At 34.6% G+C, this 17384-nt stretch overlaps 1 protein-coding gene across 1 annotated transcript in view; it reads left to right on the forward strand.

Moving 5' to 3' along the window:
* LOC141346838 (neurobeachin-like protein 1) overlaps window positions 1–17384 on the forward strand; it is an 87100-nt gene that overhangs the window by 2403 nt on the left and 67313 nt on the right. Inside the window, exons 3-5 of the mRNA XM_073851796.1 lie at window positions 1291–1411; window positions 1775–1890; window positions 13446–13543. Of these exons, the coding sequence (XP_073707897.1) occupies window positions 1291–1411; window positions 1775–1890; window positions 13446–13543 (335 nt within the window). The remainder of the gene's footprint in view (window positions 1–1290; window positions 1412–1774; window positions 1891–13445; window positions 13544–17384) is intronic.

Consider the following 17384-nt stretch of genomic DNA (forward strand, 5'->3'; position numbering starts at 1 on the left):
AAGACATTAACGTTAATCTTTTAAAACAATTTTTTATATTATAATATATTTTATTAATATTAATATTTTAATATATTTTATTATTATATACTGATATATGTATTAGCTATAATATAATTTAAATAAATAATATAATTTGAATATACTATTTTTAATTAAATGTCACAAACATTGTAAACTAATATTAATTTAAATGATATATTTTTATATATATGCTGATTTCTTAACAAAATTGTGTACAATGTGACTCAAAAAAAAAAGTCAAGGAAGCTTACGTACCAACGTCAGCATTACGTAATTAATATTCATTACGCCAAGCCTTTTTGGGATTGGTCGTTTCGCCAGTTTCAGCCACGCCTCTGCGACTCACATGAGCTCCACATAGGCAACGTAAAGGAGTGCGGCCTGTCGTAAAACATCTAGGGAAGAAAATAACACACACACTAACACACACACACACCATCAGAGACGCACACACCTTCAAGCCACCCGAGCCCGTGCAGTGGCTTTGTAACGAGCCGTCGCAGTCCAATGCGATGATATCCGTCATATGCATCCGGGCTGTCAGGCTTATCTGGTTACTAAATGAGTCAAAAGCTAGTTTGGGTGGTTGAAACCGACCTGGTTTAAATGTCAGTGGCGCTTTCGGTTCATGCAACATTCCTGGATTCTTAACCAGAACACAAGCTTTGGCTCGGGAGTTTCGACGGACTGCTTTTGTTGAGGCAGGTGAGTTTCAAAGCGATAGTAAGCTAATCTAGCCATGGATACTATTAGTCTTATATATGCCGTTGCCACTTGTTATTACAATCTGATCTGTATAATAAGACAAGTGTTAATGTTAGGAGATACATCTAAATCTAAAGTATTTTTTTTTTAGGTAACGTTAAGATAAAAGCTGTTTGTCAAAGTGTTGAATGTTTTCACACCCTGTGGGAGCGAGTTTAAATCTAAATCTAGTATCAGTATGTTTTGTTTAGTATCTGTAACTCTTACTATGTGCGTATCTTTAGATAGATGTGTAAATAATAAATGCACATTGTTAAATGATAGAGTTAAAATATAGTTTACATACTATTTCAAGGCTTGTAATATGATTTTGGCTCTGTGATGGTTGAGTTGGCCTGGGATGATGTCATGGGTCTCTGTTTATTTTGGGCTATTTTTTTCTTCTCTCAAAGTCATGCATTGCACATTTACTGTTATCTAGTGGCATGCAAATGTGTTTTTGGAATTTGCAATGCATTCGTGCAGCATGGCTGTTTTTAATGTGTGCTGTATTTGTCACAGGGCTTGGAAGAACACAGGAATTCTTGGAATATCAAAAAGCTGCTGGTGGAAAACTGCCGGAAACGCACAAGTCCAAGTCATCTGGGATTCGTATCGTTCTCATGATGGATGTGATTTCACCGTGCACAGAGGAAATGACACGATCTGTCACCCTGGATTAACACCGACTCGTGTTCGCCCATTGGTGGGATTTGTTAACCACGAATGAACGTGGCGTTTGGGCAAACTCCTTTTGGCAGGATGTTGACACCATGAAGGCTCGGGAATATTGAGCATAATTTAATCGGGGTTACATGCTCACAGCTCGCAGTGCAGAATGGCATCGACCGAGAGACTGTATGAGGTTTGGATGCTGTACTGCAATAAGGTAAACAGCTTGCAGTGTCATTGAGTTAATGCATTTAATTTTTCATTGCATCACTAAGCACGGCCAAATAATCTCCTTGCACATGACTGCAAATTTATTTCTTTATTTCTTGCGCAGTGCATGGGGCTGGTACACTGTGTTCTATATGTGGACGCATGTAGTGACATCAGGAGAGGCTCTCTGGAGAGATCCACTGAGTTTAGGTGGTTGTGAATGTCCAGTCGTGTTCATTGGTGAGGGATTGTAGATTCTGCCGACCCCCATCTGTGACGTTATGTAGTCGGACTTAACTTGAGATAATCAACCCGAGATAATTCAAAGCACAGTGACAGATTGTGTCTTGGTTATTCTTTTCCATTGACAATGGATGCATTTGGCTTTAAGAGTTTTCCGTAAAGATCTCATGTTGGTTTACCAAAAAATAATTTTTTAAAGGTGAAGCGTGTTAGTTTTTTAAAAATGTTTAAATCTTTTATATGTGACCCTGGACCAAGGTAAAGGTCCGTTTTTATACATAAAAAGTTGAATAAATAAGCATTCCATTGGTGTATGGTTTGTTAGAATAGGACAATATTTGGCTGAGATACAACTATTTGAAAACCTGGAAATAAATCGAAATATTGAGAAAATTGCCCAAAAGTAGTGCAAATTAAGTTCTTAGCAATGCATATTATTAATCAAAGAATTAGTTTTGATAAATTTACAGTAGGAAATTTACAAAATATCTTCATTGAACATGACCTTTACTTAATATCCTAAGTATTTTTGGCATAATTTTTTTTTTTTTTTTGAATTTATTGCTACAAATATACCCTTGCTACTTAAGACTGTTTTTGTGGTTCAAGGTACATTTATTCTATTTCAAGATGTAGGAACAACTATAAGTACACCTTTAGATGTCAGTTTCCCCAAATAGTGTAAACAATACTCTGTTTGTTTGTGCAACATTCCCTCAACCAATGGTGTGAGTTTGGGGCGGGGCTAACTGTTTGACCGACCAATGACAGATAGGGGGAGTGTTCTAGAAATCTGTGAAAACTTATTTTTGCAATTCCATTTTTGCTAGTGGTTTAAAAAATGACACACTTTAGCTTTAAAAAGCATCATGTGTCTTCCGCATAAGGCTTTCTAATTTGGTCTTTCTCTAAAATGGATTTTGTCGGCAAGACCTCTTAGTTTTCACCTCAGTAAGCTGTCATATAAATTCTTTTCACCATCTAATCAACTCCTGAAAGGTAAATACATCAAATTATGAAAGTAAATGTGTTTATGTCCCCTATAAAATGTTGAATTTATGCCCCGTCTACTTTTTTACCCTTGAGGCTGTTTGAAATATGTGACCCTGGACCACAAAACCAATCATGAGTAGCATGGGTATATTATGGGTATTATGGGTATATTTGTAGCAATAGCCAAAAATACATTGTATGGGTCAAAATGATCTATTTTATATCAAAAATCATTAGGATATTAAGTAATGATCATGTTCCATGAAGATATTTTGTAAATTTCCTACCGTAAATAGATCGAAACCTAATTTTTGTTTAGTAATATGCATTGTGAAGAATTTCATTTGGACAATTTTAATAACGATTTTCTCAGTATTTCTATTTTTTTGCACTCTCAGATTTCAGATTTTAAAACAGTTGATCTCAGCCAAAATATCCTATCCTACCAAACCAAGCATTAATGGAAAGCTTATCTATTCAGCTTTCAAATACATTACATAGATAATAAAAAAGAGACCTTTATGGTTTTGTGGTCCAAGGTTACATATAGCTGCAGTGTTATTTTGGTATTATGCATATACTATTAATTAATTAATGTTTTGCTTTTACTTATCTTTGATCATTTTTTGTTTTTATAATATATATATTTTTTTAGATATTTAAAATTATTATTTTAGTTTAAGTTTGTCATTTTGTTCTGTGGTTTTGTCTTTTTTTTTACTCTGTATGTCTTTCAGTTTTAGTAATTTTGATTTCTCATCTCTTATTATTTAATTCAACTCTTATTATTAATTAACTATGTAATTCATTTATGCAGTGATTGTTTTATCAGCTGCAAAGGCGCCTTTCTAGATTTTGTTAGTGTTTCATTAATTTCAGCTTTATTTGAATTACAGTGAAAAAATTGCTGTGGGATTTACTTTAAAACAATTTTTTAACAAATTGTTAGTAAATTTTACAAATAGTTAAAATAGTTAAAGGGATAGTTCACCCAAAAATGAAAATTCTGTTCCAAACTCGTAAGCCCTTTGTTTCTTCTTCGATACGCATTTTTAACATTTTTAAGAATTTTGATGAAATCAGAGAGACCTCTGACCCTTCGAATATGAACCAAGATGAAATACAGTGATTAATGAAAGAATTTTCAATTTTGGGTAAACTAATTCAATTTTAGTAAGTAAAACATTAAATTAAACATGAAATCTTGAAATATAAAAACCCGAATACAAAGATACTCCAATAATCTTTTAGTTGCTAGTACAGATCTCTGCCTGCTAGGTTATCATCATCAGATCCTTATTTCTGCTAAGACTATTGTGATCATCAGGTTTCAGGCTGCTGTACACAACATTTAACACCAGATCATTCTTAGTAATTATGAGCCAGAACAAATGTGATAACACATTTTCCAGACTGTTATTCTTTCTACAAGAGACAATATTCTGCTTCCTCAAGAGCCTGAGTGTCAGCAGTGTCTTATGGGTCTGTTATGTCAGCGTAATACAGCGATTAGAGCGTGAGCCCCTCAGAGCCACGGCCGTCCGCAGGGATGCAGATGCAGATGACCTGCCAGATAAAATAAGATTTCCAAATCTGAACATTAGCCTTGGGTTGTGGCAGCAAATGAGAGATTTAGGTCTAAAAGGAATAGAAGACTTAGAATAAAACATGTGCATAAGAGAGCATTACCAAATGATGGGATATACAGTTTTGTTTCAGTTATTAATCAAGTCTGTGTGGATTTCGTGGACGATTACATCTCCACGATTTGTTTTTAAATAAATATTGTAGTAATCGTGCATGAGTGTGTGAAGCGTGTGCGGTAAAAACCTGTCAGACAGCGCCTGATTACTGGACTAAGCTATCTTTGGCGTCTGATTCTCTAATACTGTCAAAAACATGCAATGATTACATAGAAACACAGTTGGTTATTTCTAAAGTGAAAGTAAACAGTTGCGCGCCTGTATATTAGATGCGTGCAGCTCTTAAAGCGACAGAACTAAACATGCTCCCGATTGTCATTAAAGGGACGGTTTACCTCAAAATCTTGTCACTCGCATGTTGTCCCAAATCTCTATACATTTTTTTTCTTGTGCGGAACACAAAAAAGCAGATATGTGGATAACCCATTGGTCCCCATTGACTTTGATAGTGGGAAAAAATAAATAAAATACTATGGAATAGCGCTGCTCAATTTGGGCAAAAATCATAATCACGATTATTTTGGTCAATATTGTAATGACGATTATTTAACACGATTATGACTGGGTCCAAAACTTTATACAGATGGCAATACAGCAGAAAAAAGATGCAAATAAAAAAACAGTGCTTTTTAAAAAAAAAAAAAAAAAAAAAAATACTGAATACTTTTATGCAAGTCTAAAGTAGTCTAACAGAAATAAATGTAATTATATGAATGTAAAATAAAACAGCGTCTTCACTGTAATAGTTAAACATGCTTTGTTTCTTATTAAAACTACAAAAGTCCTTCATTCAAGAGCAGTGAGTGATTTTTCTCTTTGTATTTTTACGTTTTATTAATATTAAGCACAGAGACGGCAGAAGGAATATTATTTAAGAGCCACATGGATCCAATATACTGTTACGCATGTATTTTCATTCTGAACCTTTATGATCATTTAAGCCATAACTGACAAGGGTTTACATGAATAATCACCAAGCGCCTCATTTTGAAATATTGTTCTATGTATTTGAGCGTTTAGGTGCGCACCTTGAGCTAAAAGATAACTTTACATGTCTGTGTTCTGCTCTGTCTCTGAGCACATACACAGAACAGCGCACGATTTCTTACGCGCTATTAAAAACACAACATCAACGAAACGTTAATAAATGTTTTCGCTCCTCCATAAAAGCGTAATTTCACATGCAAATCAGCAAAATCATGTAACGCTACTTTCCTAAAAAGGGACGTGCTTGATTTATTAATTTTTCTTTGATGCTGTGTTTTTAATAGCGCGTAAGAAATCTTGTGCTGTTCTGTGTATCAAGTCAAGTCAAACTTTATTAAAATCCCTTACGGGCAATTTAGATGCAGCCACGATCAGAAACAGACAGACTCATACAATACATAAACATAAATATCACATACCCTAACAAATTTCCTCAAGAACCATTTAAAAGCCTAATTGCGCAAGGGACAAATGAGTATTTATATCGATTACTTTTCATCTTTGGCAGTCAGAAGGAAGCATAGAGAACTCTGAAAACAGGAAATGATCATTATTAGCTAGCACAGTTCTAGCCCGACTCAAAATATTTCTATTAAACAATGATGACAAATTTCTTTGCTCTTTACCTATGATCTTTCCACTAAGTGTGACAATTCTATTTAAAGCACTTTTATATTTAACACTGAGATTACCAAACCAACAACTAATAGAAAAGGACAAAACAGACTCAAAGTAAGACTTATAGAACATTTCCATTAATGTCTTATCTATATTAAATGATCTTAATTTTCTTAAACAATATAGCCGTTGCTGTCCCTTTTTACATAATGCGCTCAGAGACGGAACAGAACACGGACATGTAAAGTTATCTTTAAGTTCAAGGTGCCTAAATGGTCAAATACAGACAAAAATATTTCAAAATGAGGCGATTGGTGATTATTCATGTAAACCCTTGTCAGTTATGTCTTAAATGATCATAAATGGTTGAGAATGAAAATACGTGTGCAACAGTATATTGCATCCATGTGGCGTTAAAGCGGCAACAAATAATATTCCTTCTGCCGTCTCTGTGCTTAATATTAATAAAATGTAAAAATACAAAGAGGAGAATCACTCACTGCTCTTGAATGAAGGACTTTTGTAGTTTTAATAAGAAACAAAGCATGTTTAACTATTACAGTGAAGACGCTGTTTTATTTTACATTCAAATAATTACTTTCAATTTCTGTAGTATTGTTAGACTACTTTAGACTTGCATAAAAGTATTCAGTATGTAAAGCTGTATTGCTATTTTTAAATTAATCACTAATGTAAGGTTTTGGACCCAGTCATAAGCGTTAAAAAAATTGTGATTACAATATTGACCAAAATAATTGTGATTATGATTTTTGCCCAAATCGAGCAGCCCTAGTTGATAGTGTTTTGTTGTTATATTTGTTAATTAAATATCTAGAATGCTACTGATAAATACACCTACTGTACCTGAAAATTAAAGCACTGTTTGTTTTATTTGTATATTATGTGTATTTGTAACATGTAGCATATCTTTGTTCTTATTTTTAATAACAAAGATAAAAAAAAATGACAATTTTTATGTTTGCCCACTTTGGCCTAAATATCTGCGATTCTTTTTATTTTATATTTTGTTACCTTGTAAGGATTTGGTTTTAAAATAGGGAAATTAGTTTGGCTGTACTGCTCAGACAACCTGTAAAATAGGAAAACCAACATGACAAAGAATCGTTATTAAATCGTGATATTTCTGAAAAAAATTGTGATATGATATTTTTTGCCATATCGCCCACCCCTAGTCTTGATTCTCTCACAGTGAGATGTTCCACCTGTTCAATTTCCGTCATGAGCTGATAGTCGCAAGTCCAGTGTGGTTTTGTTTGCCGCAAGAATGACCTTTGCGTTTGTTTATGGTTTCTGCTCTCATACATTAACCAGCCCGCGATCTTCAGAGCGCAGCATGAGGTGACATTTCCTCTTCAGCGCGCTAATGTAGCCTAATGATAACGTTTATGTCTGTCAGATTTACATTTATGGCTGGTGGCAGGCTTTGGCTGTATGTTTGGGACATTTGTTTGTGTTTTCCCTCTGACAAAATGACCTCAGCCAATATATGTTCTGTTTACCTGCTCGCGAAACGGGGAACATAGCCGCGGAGGAAATCAATAATCTAACCCTGTGCTAGAGAAAACAAATACTGGAGAAATGTTCTTCTGGGAAGCCTCTAGTCTTGTATTGAGAGCTCATATTTGATTCTGAGTGATGTTTTGCCACAACAAATTTTTGACCTCTGTGTTTCCTGCTCAGCTGTGTCGGAAGTATGTTTTTGTCCATTCTGTAATAACATGTGCCGCTTGCCTCTGTCAGATGAAGAATAAGACGAGGCCTATTCAGGCTCTTATTGTATCTCAAGGTCACAAATCATAAACGCATGTATTCTAATAGAAATTAATGTGCAAGGATGAGTTATTTTAATATAGTTCAGTATATATTGGACATATAGTATAGCATTAGTTGAGTGATTTTTATTTACCTTGAGAAAATTTGCCATGTAATGTAAAACCACTCTTAAGTAGAATGGAACAGTTGTAGGAATAGCCAACAATACATTGTAATTTTATGCCAAAAATCATTAGGATATCAAATAAAGATCATGTTCCATGAAGATATTTTGTCAGTTTCCTAGCTTAAATATATTAAAAGCTAATTTTTGATTAGTAATCTGCATTGCTAAGAACTTCATCAGGACAACTTTATAGGTGATTTTCTCAATATTTTGATTTTTTTGCACCCTCAGATTCCAGAATTTCAAATAGTTGTATTTCGGCCAATTATTGTCCTCTCTTAACAAACCATCAATGGAAAGCTTATATATTCAACTTTCAGATGATGTATAAATCTACCCTGGAAATCCAGAGGTCTCGCGAGAGCACAATTTGAATTGTCTCTGCAAGACATTCTGGCATCGAGCAATGATCCACATTACTGCATTACGTAAGCAGTTCTGGGAACCAATCAAATCGGTGTATCTGATGTAGGCGGGTCAGAGGCGAGCTAAGCTGATGACGACAGCGCTGCGACGTCCGGAATCATTTAGTAAACAGATGAACACCAGTTGTTTGAAACGGCTTTGGCCGCTACAATGAACGAGTTAGACTTGGCTTTTCATATAAAAGAGGAACAGAAAACCGCGCTCGAATCGTTCCTTTGCAAGAAGGACATTTTTGCCATTTTGCGACTGGATACGGCAAGAGTTTAATCTATCAGTTAGCTCCACTGGTAGCTAAGCGTATGGGGCTTATTGAAAACTTAGTGATCGGTCGTGGCGTTATCCAATTGCGTGCAGTGAGAGTTTCAAATGCATGCTTGGTGCCACCCCTTGAGTTAGGCCCTTTTCATTGCTCGATGCCAGACCCTTAATCTTAATAGATTAGGGTCTGGATTTTTCCAGGCTAGTATAAATCTCAATTTCGGAAAAAATTTACACTTATGACTGGTTTTGTGGTCCAGGTTCACAAATAATCAATATCAAATCAAATTGAATCGGAAATCTAATCAAATTGCAAGCTTATGAATAGGGCTGCACGATACATCGCATATCTCGTATCTCTTCAGTAAAGCCGGTTCTGTGATTAGTAGTAAATCTCCATCACATGTGTTCAGATGGCATGGTATTTAAAACACTGAGCCGTAGATCACTGAAAAGCTACGCAATTTCGCCTTCAACATCGAATGCGATTCATCCGTGATTTTGAACGCAAAATTGCGTAGCTTTTCAGTGATCTACAGCTCAGTGTTTTAAATACCGCGCCATCTGAACGCACGTGATGGAGATTTACTACTAATCGCAGAACCGGCTTTACTGATGAGATGCGCATGACAATCGCATGCGAAATATCGTGCAGCTCTACTTATGAATCAGAATCGAATTTGTGTCAAAACCCAGCTCTACAATTTCATGTACACTTTTTGAAAAAAGTCTCGTCTGCACACCAAGTCTGCATTTATTTAACCAAAAATGAAAATTTTTAACATTGTAGTAGACATTATAGCCTACCAACAAAGTGCAATTTAACATTAAATTTATAAGTTATACTAACTTATAAATTTCAAGTTAAATTGCGCTTTGTTGGTAATAATATAATAAAAACATTTATTATTATAAAATAAATTGTTGAATCAGGCATGTGTTTTTTAATGTCCAAATAAATGCAGTCTTGCTGAGCAAAGGAGAATGTTATAATACATGTATTAATAGAGCTATTGTAATGATTGTTATCATTATTTTTGTCTTACATTTTATTTTATTTTACAGAACAACAGTAGAATTACAATACTAACATTTATGAATGTAGACTTTTATTTTGGCGGAGACCCTCACGAAGACCTCAGTACTACTTTTTTGCTGACAGCTGCAGATTTATGAATGATTCTCATCACGCTGTTTCAGTGGCGATATTCCTCACGCTTTGGACTTTGAACACTGGCAAACAAGCTCATGCAGCACTGTCAGATTTGTGCATGTGTTAGACGTTCTGTAGTTTATTTACTAATGGTTTAAGACCATTTCGCGATTTCAGTCATCATACAGTAACCAGCAATAACCACCCCTTCCTCTTTTTTAATTTAAGACATGCGATGCGATACTAAACATTCTCGTGCTGACGGTGCTTGTAATGATTTTTGCGTCTTTCTCTGACAGTTTTAAATGCTTCCACACTGCCGACATGTTTGCTGGATTAGCTGCATTATTTGGCCAAACACCAAAAGAGCATTTCTTAATATTATCAGTTGTGCTGCATAAAATTTTACGATTATTTGGTGAACAGAAAGTTCAAAAGAACAGCATTTATTTGAAATAGAAATCTTTTATAACATTATAAATGTCTCTACAGTCACTTGAGATCAATTGAATGCATCCTTAAACAATAAGAGTATTAATTTCCTAAAAAATGTAATGTATATCTTACTAAACCCAAATTTCTCAGCAGTAATGTAAGATGAACCAAAATGGCTGTAATGCTAGAAGTTATAGTAATATTTGACTTGGCATACTATTACCCTTTTTGTCCAATTGTCAAAGACTTTCTCTTTGCATTGGTTCCTCTTTGTAAACGCATAGATGGGACCAAAATTAAAACAGATCTGTTTGTAATTCATACAGTATGTGGTCATTTTTTGGGGGGTGTGAGTAAAAACACTTATGAAATTGGCAGCAAGCACCTGTAAATAATAAAGTGACATTACAACCCCATAAAAACAATTACAGCCCAAATTGGGTTAGATGATCTGTGTTTGTAGTTTCATGTGTTTTTGAGATGGAAACACCCACCAAATGACATCTGACAACTGATAAAAAATGCCACATGGCCAAATGTCTATGGCAGATGAGTAAATGAAACTGAGTTGAAAATGATTGAAGGAAAAACCGGACAGAGTGCTTTCCTTTCATAAGGTCTGTTTACTCAAGCAGCTTAATAGAAGCTGTGCTTTGTGTTTCCTGGTTACAGTCGTGGTCCCATAAACACTCACACACACACGCCCCCTCTGAGATAATGATAGACTGCACAGAGTCACTGCATACACATGTGTGACAGAAGCAGTTGTCTTGTGAATGGGACGGAGCTACTTACGCGGCGACCTTTGACCCGGTTAAGACCGGTAATTATCAGGGCTTGTCCTTCAGTGATGGCTATAAACGGCTTTTACAAGGCTGTGTGCTATTTATACACCTACACACACGTACAGTACTCATCCATTAGTCCTGTTTAAAGAGGGATCGTGAGGAAATCCTCTGTTTGTGAGTGTAATCCACTCTGTTATATGCTGACAGGTGCACTGTGGAAATTATCTGTTGTATCTACTGTACATACTGGTAAATAAGTACATTGAAGTCCAGTAGGCGATTAAAAACTAGAACTTTCCCATTAGCTGTAGCTGTGCTGCATTGTATTATGACAATATTTATCACTTTGGTGTTAAAGCTGGTTTTTGAGGGTCTGGTAATGTTTCTTCTGAGAATAGAATTCTGAAATTTATAAAAGATGTTTACATATAGTCCACAAGAGAAAATAATAGTTGAATTTATAAAAATGACTCTGTTCAAAAGTTTACATACACTCGATTCTGAATACTGTGTTGACACCTGAATAATCCACCGCTGTTTTTTGTTTTGTTTTGTTTTTTGCTTTTGTTTAGTGATAGTTGTTCATGAGTCCCTTGTTTGTCCTGGACAGTTAAACTGCCTGCTGTTCTTTAGAAAAATCCCACAAATTCTTTGGTTTTTTTAGCAGTTTTGTGCATTTTCACTCTTTCCAACAATGACTGTATGATTTTGAGATCCATCTTTTCACACTGAGGATTCATATGCAACTATTACAGAAGGTTCAAACACTCACTGATGCTCCAAAAGGAGCTTTGAATTTGAAGATCAGGGTAAATTTACCTTATTTTGTCTTCTGGGAAATATCTTCAGTAGCCTCTGAAGGGCAGTAATAAATTAAAAAAGATATTAAGGCAAAATAAGAAAAATGTACACATCTCCATTCAAAAGTTTTCACCCCCGGGTCTTAATGCATGTTTTTTTCTTCTGGAGCATCAGTGAGGGTTTGAACCTTCTGTAATAGTTGCATATGAGTCCCTCAGTTGTCCTCAGTGTGAAAAGATGCATCTTAAAATCATACAGTCATTGTTGGAAAGGGTTCAAATACACAAATGCTGATAAACCAAAGAATTTGTGGGACCTGAAGGATTTTTCTGAAGAACAGCAGGCAGTTTAAAACAAGGGACTCATCAACAACTATCACTAAACAAAAAACACAGTTGTGGATCATTCAGGCAACATCAAGGGGATGTAAACTTATGAACGGGGTTGTTTTTTTATAAATTCAACTTTTATTTTCTCTTGTGGACTATATGTAAACATCTTTTATGTGAAATATCTTTTTCAGGTCAGTACTAAATAAACAAAAACATGCATTTTGTATGATCTTAGTTTGGTAAAATTAACATTTTGCAGATTCTGAAAGGGGTATATAAACTTTTGACCTCAACTGTATATAGTAAGAATACAGATGCAAATGTAAATTATAATACGGTATTACAATTTATTAACAAATACATGATTTTAAATTTGTACATTTTGGATTTTGGATCACAACGGTGCAGCTGGATTCAAAATGATTGTCTGAACTTGTTTTATTAGAATAATTTCAATATTGAATTAAGTTCAATGTTATATTTTATATTCAAATAACACATTAAGTAAGTCTTCAACCAAAGCTAGGTTTTAGCTAAATGTTTCATTGTCCCACATTAAAATTAACTATTTATTATGTACAATTAAAATATGTACACTGCCATTTTATATATACACACAGTAAAAACAGAAATATTGTGAAATATTTTTACAAAAAAAAAAACAGTTTTCTATTGTAATATTTTGTAAAATGCAATTTATTCCAATGATTCAAAGCAGAATTTTCAGCATCATTACTCCAGTCTTCAGTGCCTTCAGAAATCATCCAATATGCTGATTTGCTCCTTAAGAAATATTTATTCAGCGTCAAAATGGCAGACATACAGATATATCAGAAACTTATTAATGCATTACCCAAATATTAATTTCTCTTGTAACAGCTGTGATTCTTAGAGGCTTTAATGCTGCTTAGTGTTATATAGTCACAATTCTGGAATTTATGTCCCGGGACAAATTTCCCAGTTGTTGTCAAACCTCTTCTGCACACCTCTCCTGCGCTTGCTTATAAAGCAGATGTTAATGAATCGAAACCGCCTGCATATCTGTAGACCGTGAAATTAGCAAGCTTCATAAATCATCTTGACTCTTTCTTTTACCAGAGGGTTCAGAGGGCACTGCAGGACTTAGAGACACACATGACAAGAGAGAGCGAGAGGAGATAAGGACAGCACAGTGCAAAATTCAGTGTGAGAGAGAAGTAAGAAAACCGAGATAGTGGGGTGAGAAAGAAGAAGATGTGTTAAAGTGAGAGAGGAAAGCGGTTGAAAAGTGCCTGTGCCGTCTCACACACAAATACCCGCTTTCCTCACCATGGTAACAGTCCCTATCCGATCCTCGCAGGAACTCGAGTTCCTGTTGTGAAGGATTATTTGACTACTGAAATGCAAAACTAAGATATTAGACGAGAGAGAGAATAAACGCAGAGACCGTCTGTTCGAGTGACTTTAAGTCAGATTAGAATATTTCCTCTTTTTTTTAAGATGATGTTGCTTTCTCATTGGTTCAGAAAATAATTTCTCATCTTTTAGAGTTTAAAAACAGCTTGTATTTTTATTACAGTGTTATGCATTTCATGGAAGTCATGCATTGCCTATGTAATTCCTGTGAATTATGGCGTGAGTGGAAGAATATTGGTCTTTGGATAGAAAGCATAGGCCCATGTCTCATGATAAAACATGGAGGTTTATATGTAGGTGTTATGCTTATACTTTGAAATGGTAGCTTTGTTCCAAAACCTATTGCACTGCCCACCTAGATTGCATTTTAAGGCATCATAAGCACATCCTCGAAATGAAGGCTGTAAGCAGTAAGCATCATAATTTTTTTTACCTTGTTTTTGATCAATTCTAAGACAATATGCATCCTTCATGAAGAAACTCACTCCAAAATGCAATTCAACACGATCAGTAAAAATATACTAAGTACATATGTGACCCTGGACCACAAAACCAGTCTTAAGTCGCTGGGGTATATTTGTAGCAATAGCCAAAAACACATTGTATGGGTCAAAATGATTGATTTTTCTTTGATGCAAAAAATCATTAGGATATTAAGTAAAGATCATGTTCCATGAAGGCATTTTGTAAATTTTCTACCATAAATATATCAAAAATTAATTATTGATTAGTAATATTAATTGCTAAGAACTTCATTTGGACAACTTTAAAGATGATTTTCTCAGAATTTAGATTTTTTTGCACCCTCAGATTACAGATTTTCACATTTCCAAATATTGTCCTATCCTAATGAAACATACATCAATGGAAAGCTTATTTATTTAGCTTTTTCGGGTGATATATAAATCTCAATTTCAAAACATTGACCCTTATGATTGTTTTTTTTTTTCTATTTTACCGAACATTTGTTTAGTATGTATTTTTATGTCAGATTCTACAGGGGATGATGTTATTTTGTTGGCCAACCTAAAAGTTAGCATCCTCCTGGTTCCCTCAACAAAAAGCCAACAGGATTTTTCCTTTGGTTTTTGATTATTGCATACTAATATCTGTCACCAACAAAACTTTGATTCTTAAATGTTTTTTTCTTAAGATAAACTTACTAAAAAACAAAACTTGTATTAATTTTTATAAAATATGCATATATTCCACAAGACAAAATAATAACTGAATTTCTAAAAATTACACAGTTCAAAAGTTTACATACCCTTGAATCTTAAAGGAGTAGTTCACTTTCAGAACAAAAATTTACAAATAATGTACTCACCCCCTTGTCATCCAAGATGTTCATTACTTTCTTTCTTCAGTCATAAGGAAATGATGTTTTTGGAGGCAAACATTTCCAAATGTCTCTCCATAAAATGGACTTCTATGGTGCCCCTGAGTTTGAACTTCCAAAATGCAGCTTCAAAGGGCTCTAAACGATCACAGCCATGGAAAGAAGGGTCTTATCTAGCAAAACAATCGGTTATTTTCTAAAAAAAAAAAAAAAACAATTTAGATACTTTTTAACCTCAAATGCTCGTCTTGTCTAGCTCTGTGTGTACTCTGTTTAGAAATTAAAAAGTATATAAATGTATGTATGTAAATGTTTTTAGAAAGTAACCGACTGTTTCGCTAGATACAACCTTTCTTCCTCATCTGGGATCATTTAGAGCACTTTGAAGCTGCATTTAAACTGCATTTCGGAAGTTCAAACACGGGGGCACCATAGAAGTCCATTATATGGAGAGAAATCCTGAAATGTATTCCTCAAAAAACATAATTTTTTTTACGACTGAAGAAAGAAAGACATGAACATCTTGGATGACAAGGGGGTGAGTACATTGTCTGAATTTTTGTTCTGAAAGTGAACTACTCCTTTAATACTGGCTCTTGGTGCATCATGTTGCTTTCTTGAGCATCAGTAAATGTTTTCACCTTTTGTAATAGTTGTGTATGAGTCCCTCAATTGTCCTCAGTGTAAAAAGAATGGGGTCAGATATGCAGAAGATGCTGGAAAACCAAAGAATGGAGGATTTTTCTGAAGAGATGTTGGCAGTTTAACTGCTCAGGACAAACAAGGGACTCATGAACAACTATCACTAAATATAAAAACACTCATGGATCATTCAGGTAACGACACACAGTATTAAGATTAGGGATAAGGGTGTGTAAACTTTTGAACAAAGTAATTTCAATCATTATTTTGATTATGGAGTAAATCTGCTATGTGAAATAGCTTTTTCAGGACAGTAGTAAATAACAAAAAAATGTCATTCATTTTTCCTGATCCTTCTTATTTTGTTAAAATTATTAACATTTTGTATAATTTGCAAGAGGTATGTAAAGTTACAAGCAGAATTGTACAATCGCTGGAAGTAAAAAGACTATAAATGTGACCCTGGACCACTAACCAGTCAAGGGTACCTTTTTGTAAATTGAGATTTATACATCATCTGAAAGCTGAATAAATAAGCTTTCCATTGATATATGGTTTGTTAGGACAATATTTGGGCGAGATACAACTATTTGGAATCTGAGGGTGCAAAAAAATCTAAATACTTAGAAAATCGCCTTTAAAGTTGTCCAAATGAAGTTCTTAGCAATGCATATTACTAATCAAAAATTAAGTTTTTATATGTTTATAAATGGCAAGAAATTTGCAAAGTATCTTCATGGAACATGATCTTTAATTAACTATCCTAATGATTTTTGGCATAGAAGAAAAAAATTATAATTTTGACCCATACAATGTATTTTTGGCTATTGCTACAAATATACCCATGCTTCTTAAGACGGGTTTTGTGGTCCAGGGTCACAAATAAACTACACCATGGTCACATGACCTCAGCGTCACCACCATTAAGCTACAACTCTTTCCGTTTTTATTAAAAATCTACAAGTTTGAAAGTTTGAGATAAAATTGTTGGCAAGAATGTGTGTATAAACTAAAATGAGGCTATAAAAGTGAACTAGTGAGTTAATCTGTTTAGTGTGATGGTGTTTAATATCCCTGAAAGCCTCTGTAATCCCATTTAGCCAATTGTTAGCAACCGTCTTTGTCGAGACACGTAAAAGCATGAATGGAGTATTAATGGTGTGGTTACGGTTATGGTGTACTATTTAGAGATGGTGTTCACCACAGACCTTATTTCAGGCAGTTAAATCCGATTGCCTTTGGGAAAATAAATGCAGAAGTTCAAAAATGCTAACTCGTTTTTGAGTTTTAGAAATTTATTAAAGTATCCTGTTCTTACATTGGCAATCATGTTAACAACACAGCCTTAGAAGGCTCTGCCTGTGTAGAGAGCAGACAGCGAGGCAGGTTTAAATACTTGTCTGCTTGGCTTGTAAATGCATGTTTCATTTGTTTTTACAAATCAATGGGTGAGGCAGCATTATTCTCTGTGGAAATTGACAACATCCCCAACATGAGTTAGATTGAACCAGCAGTATTTCTTGAAAAGAGAGCATAAAAGATTTGGAGATGATCACAGGAGCGAACGCGTTGCATACTAGAAGTCAAATTATTACGGCGTGTCAGATAGACAGGATGTCTTGCCCGTGTGATTAAAGTGAGCTCAGTGTTGTGGCTGTAGG

The sequence above is a fragment of the Garra rufa genome, chromosome 12 (genome assembly GCF_049309525.1).
Source record: "Garra rufa chromosome 12, GarRuf1.0, whole genome shotgun sequence".
Taxonomy (NCBI): Eukaryota; Metazoa; Chordata; class Actinopteri; order Cypriniformes; family Cyprinidae; genus Garra; species Garra rufa.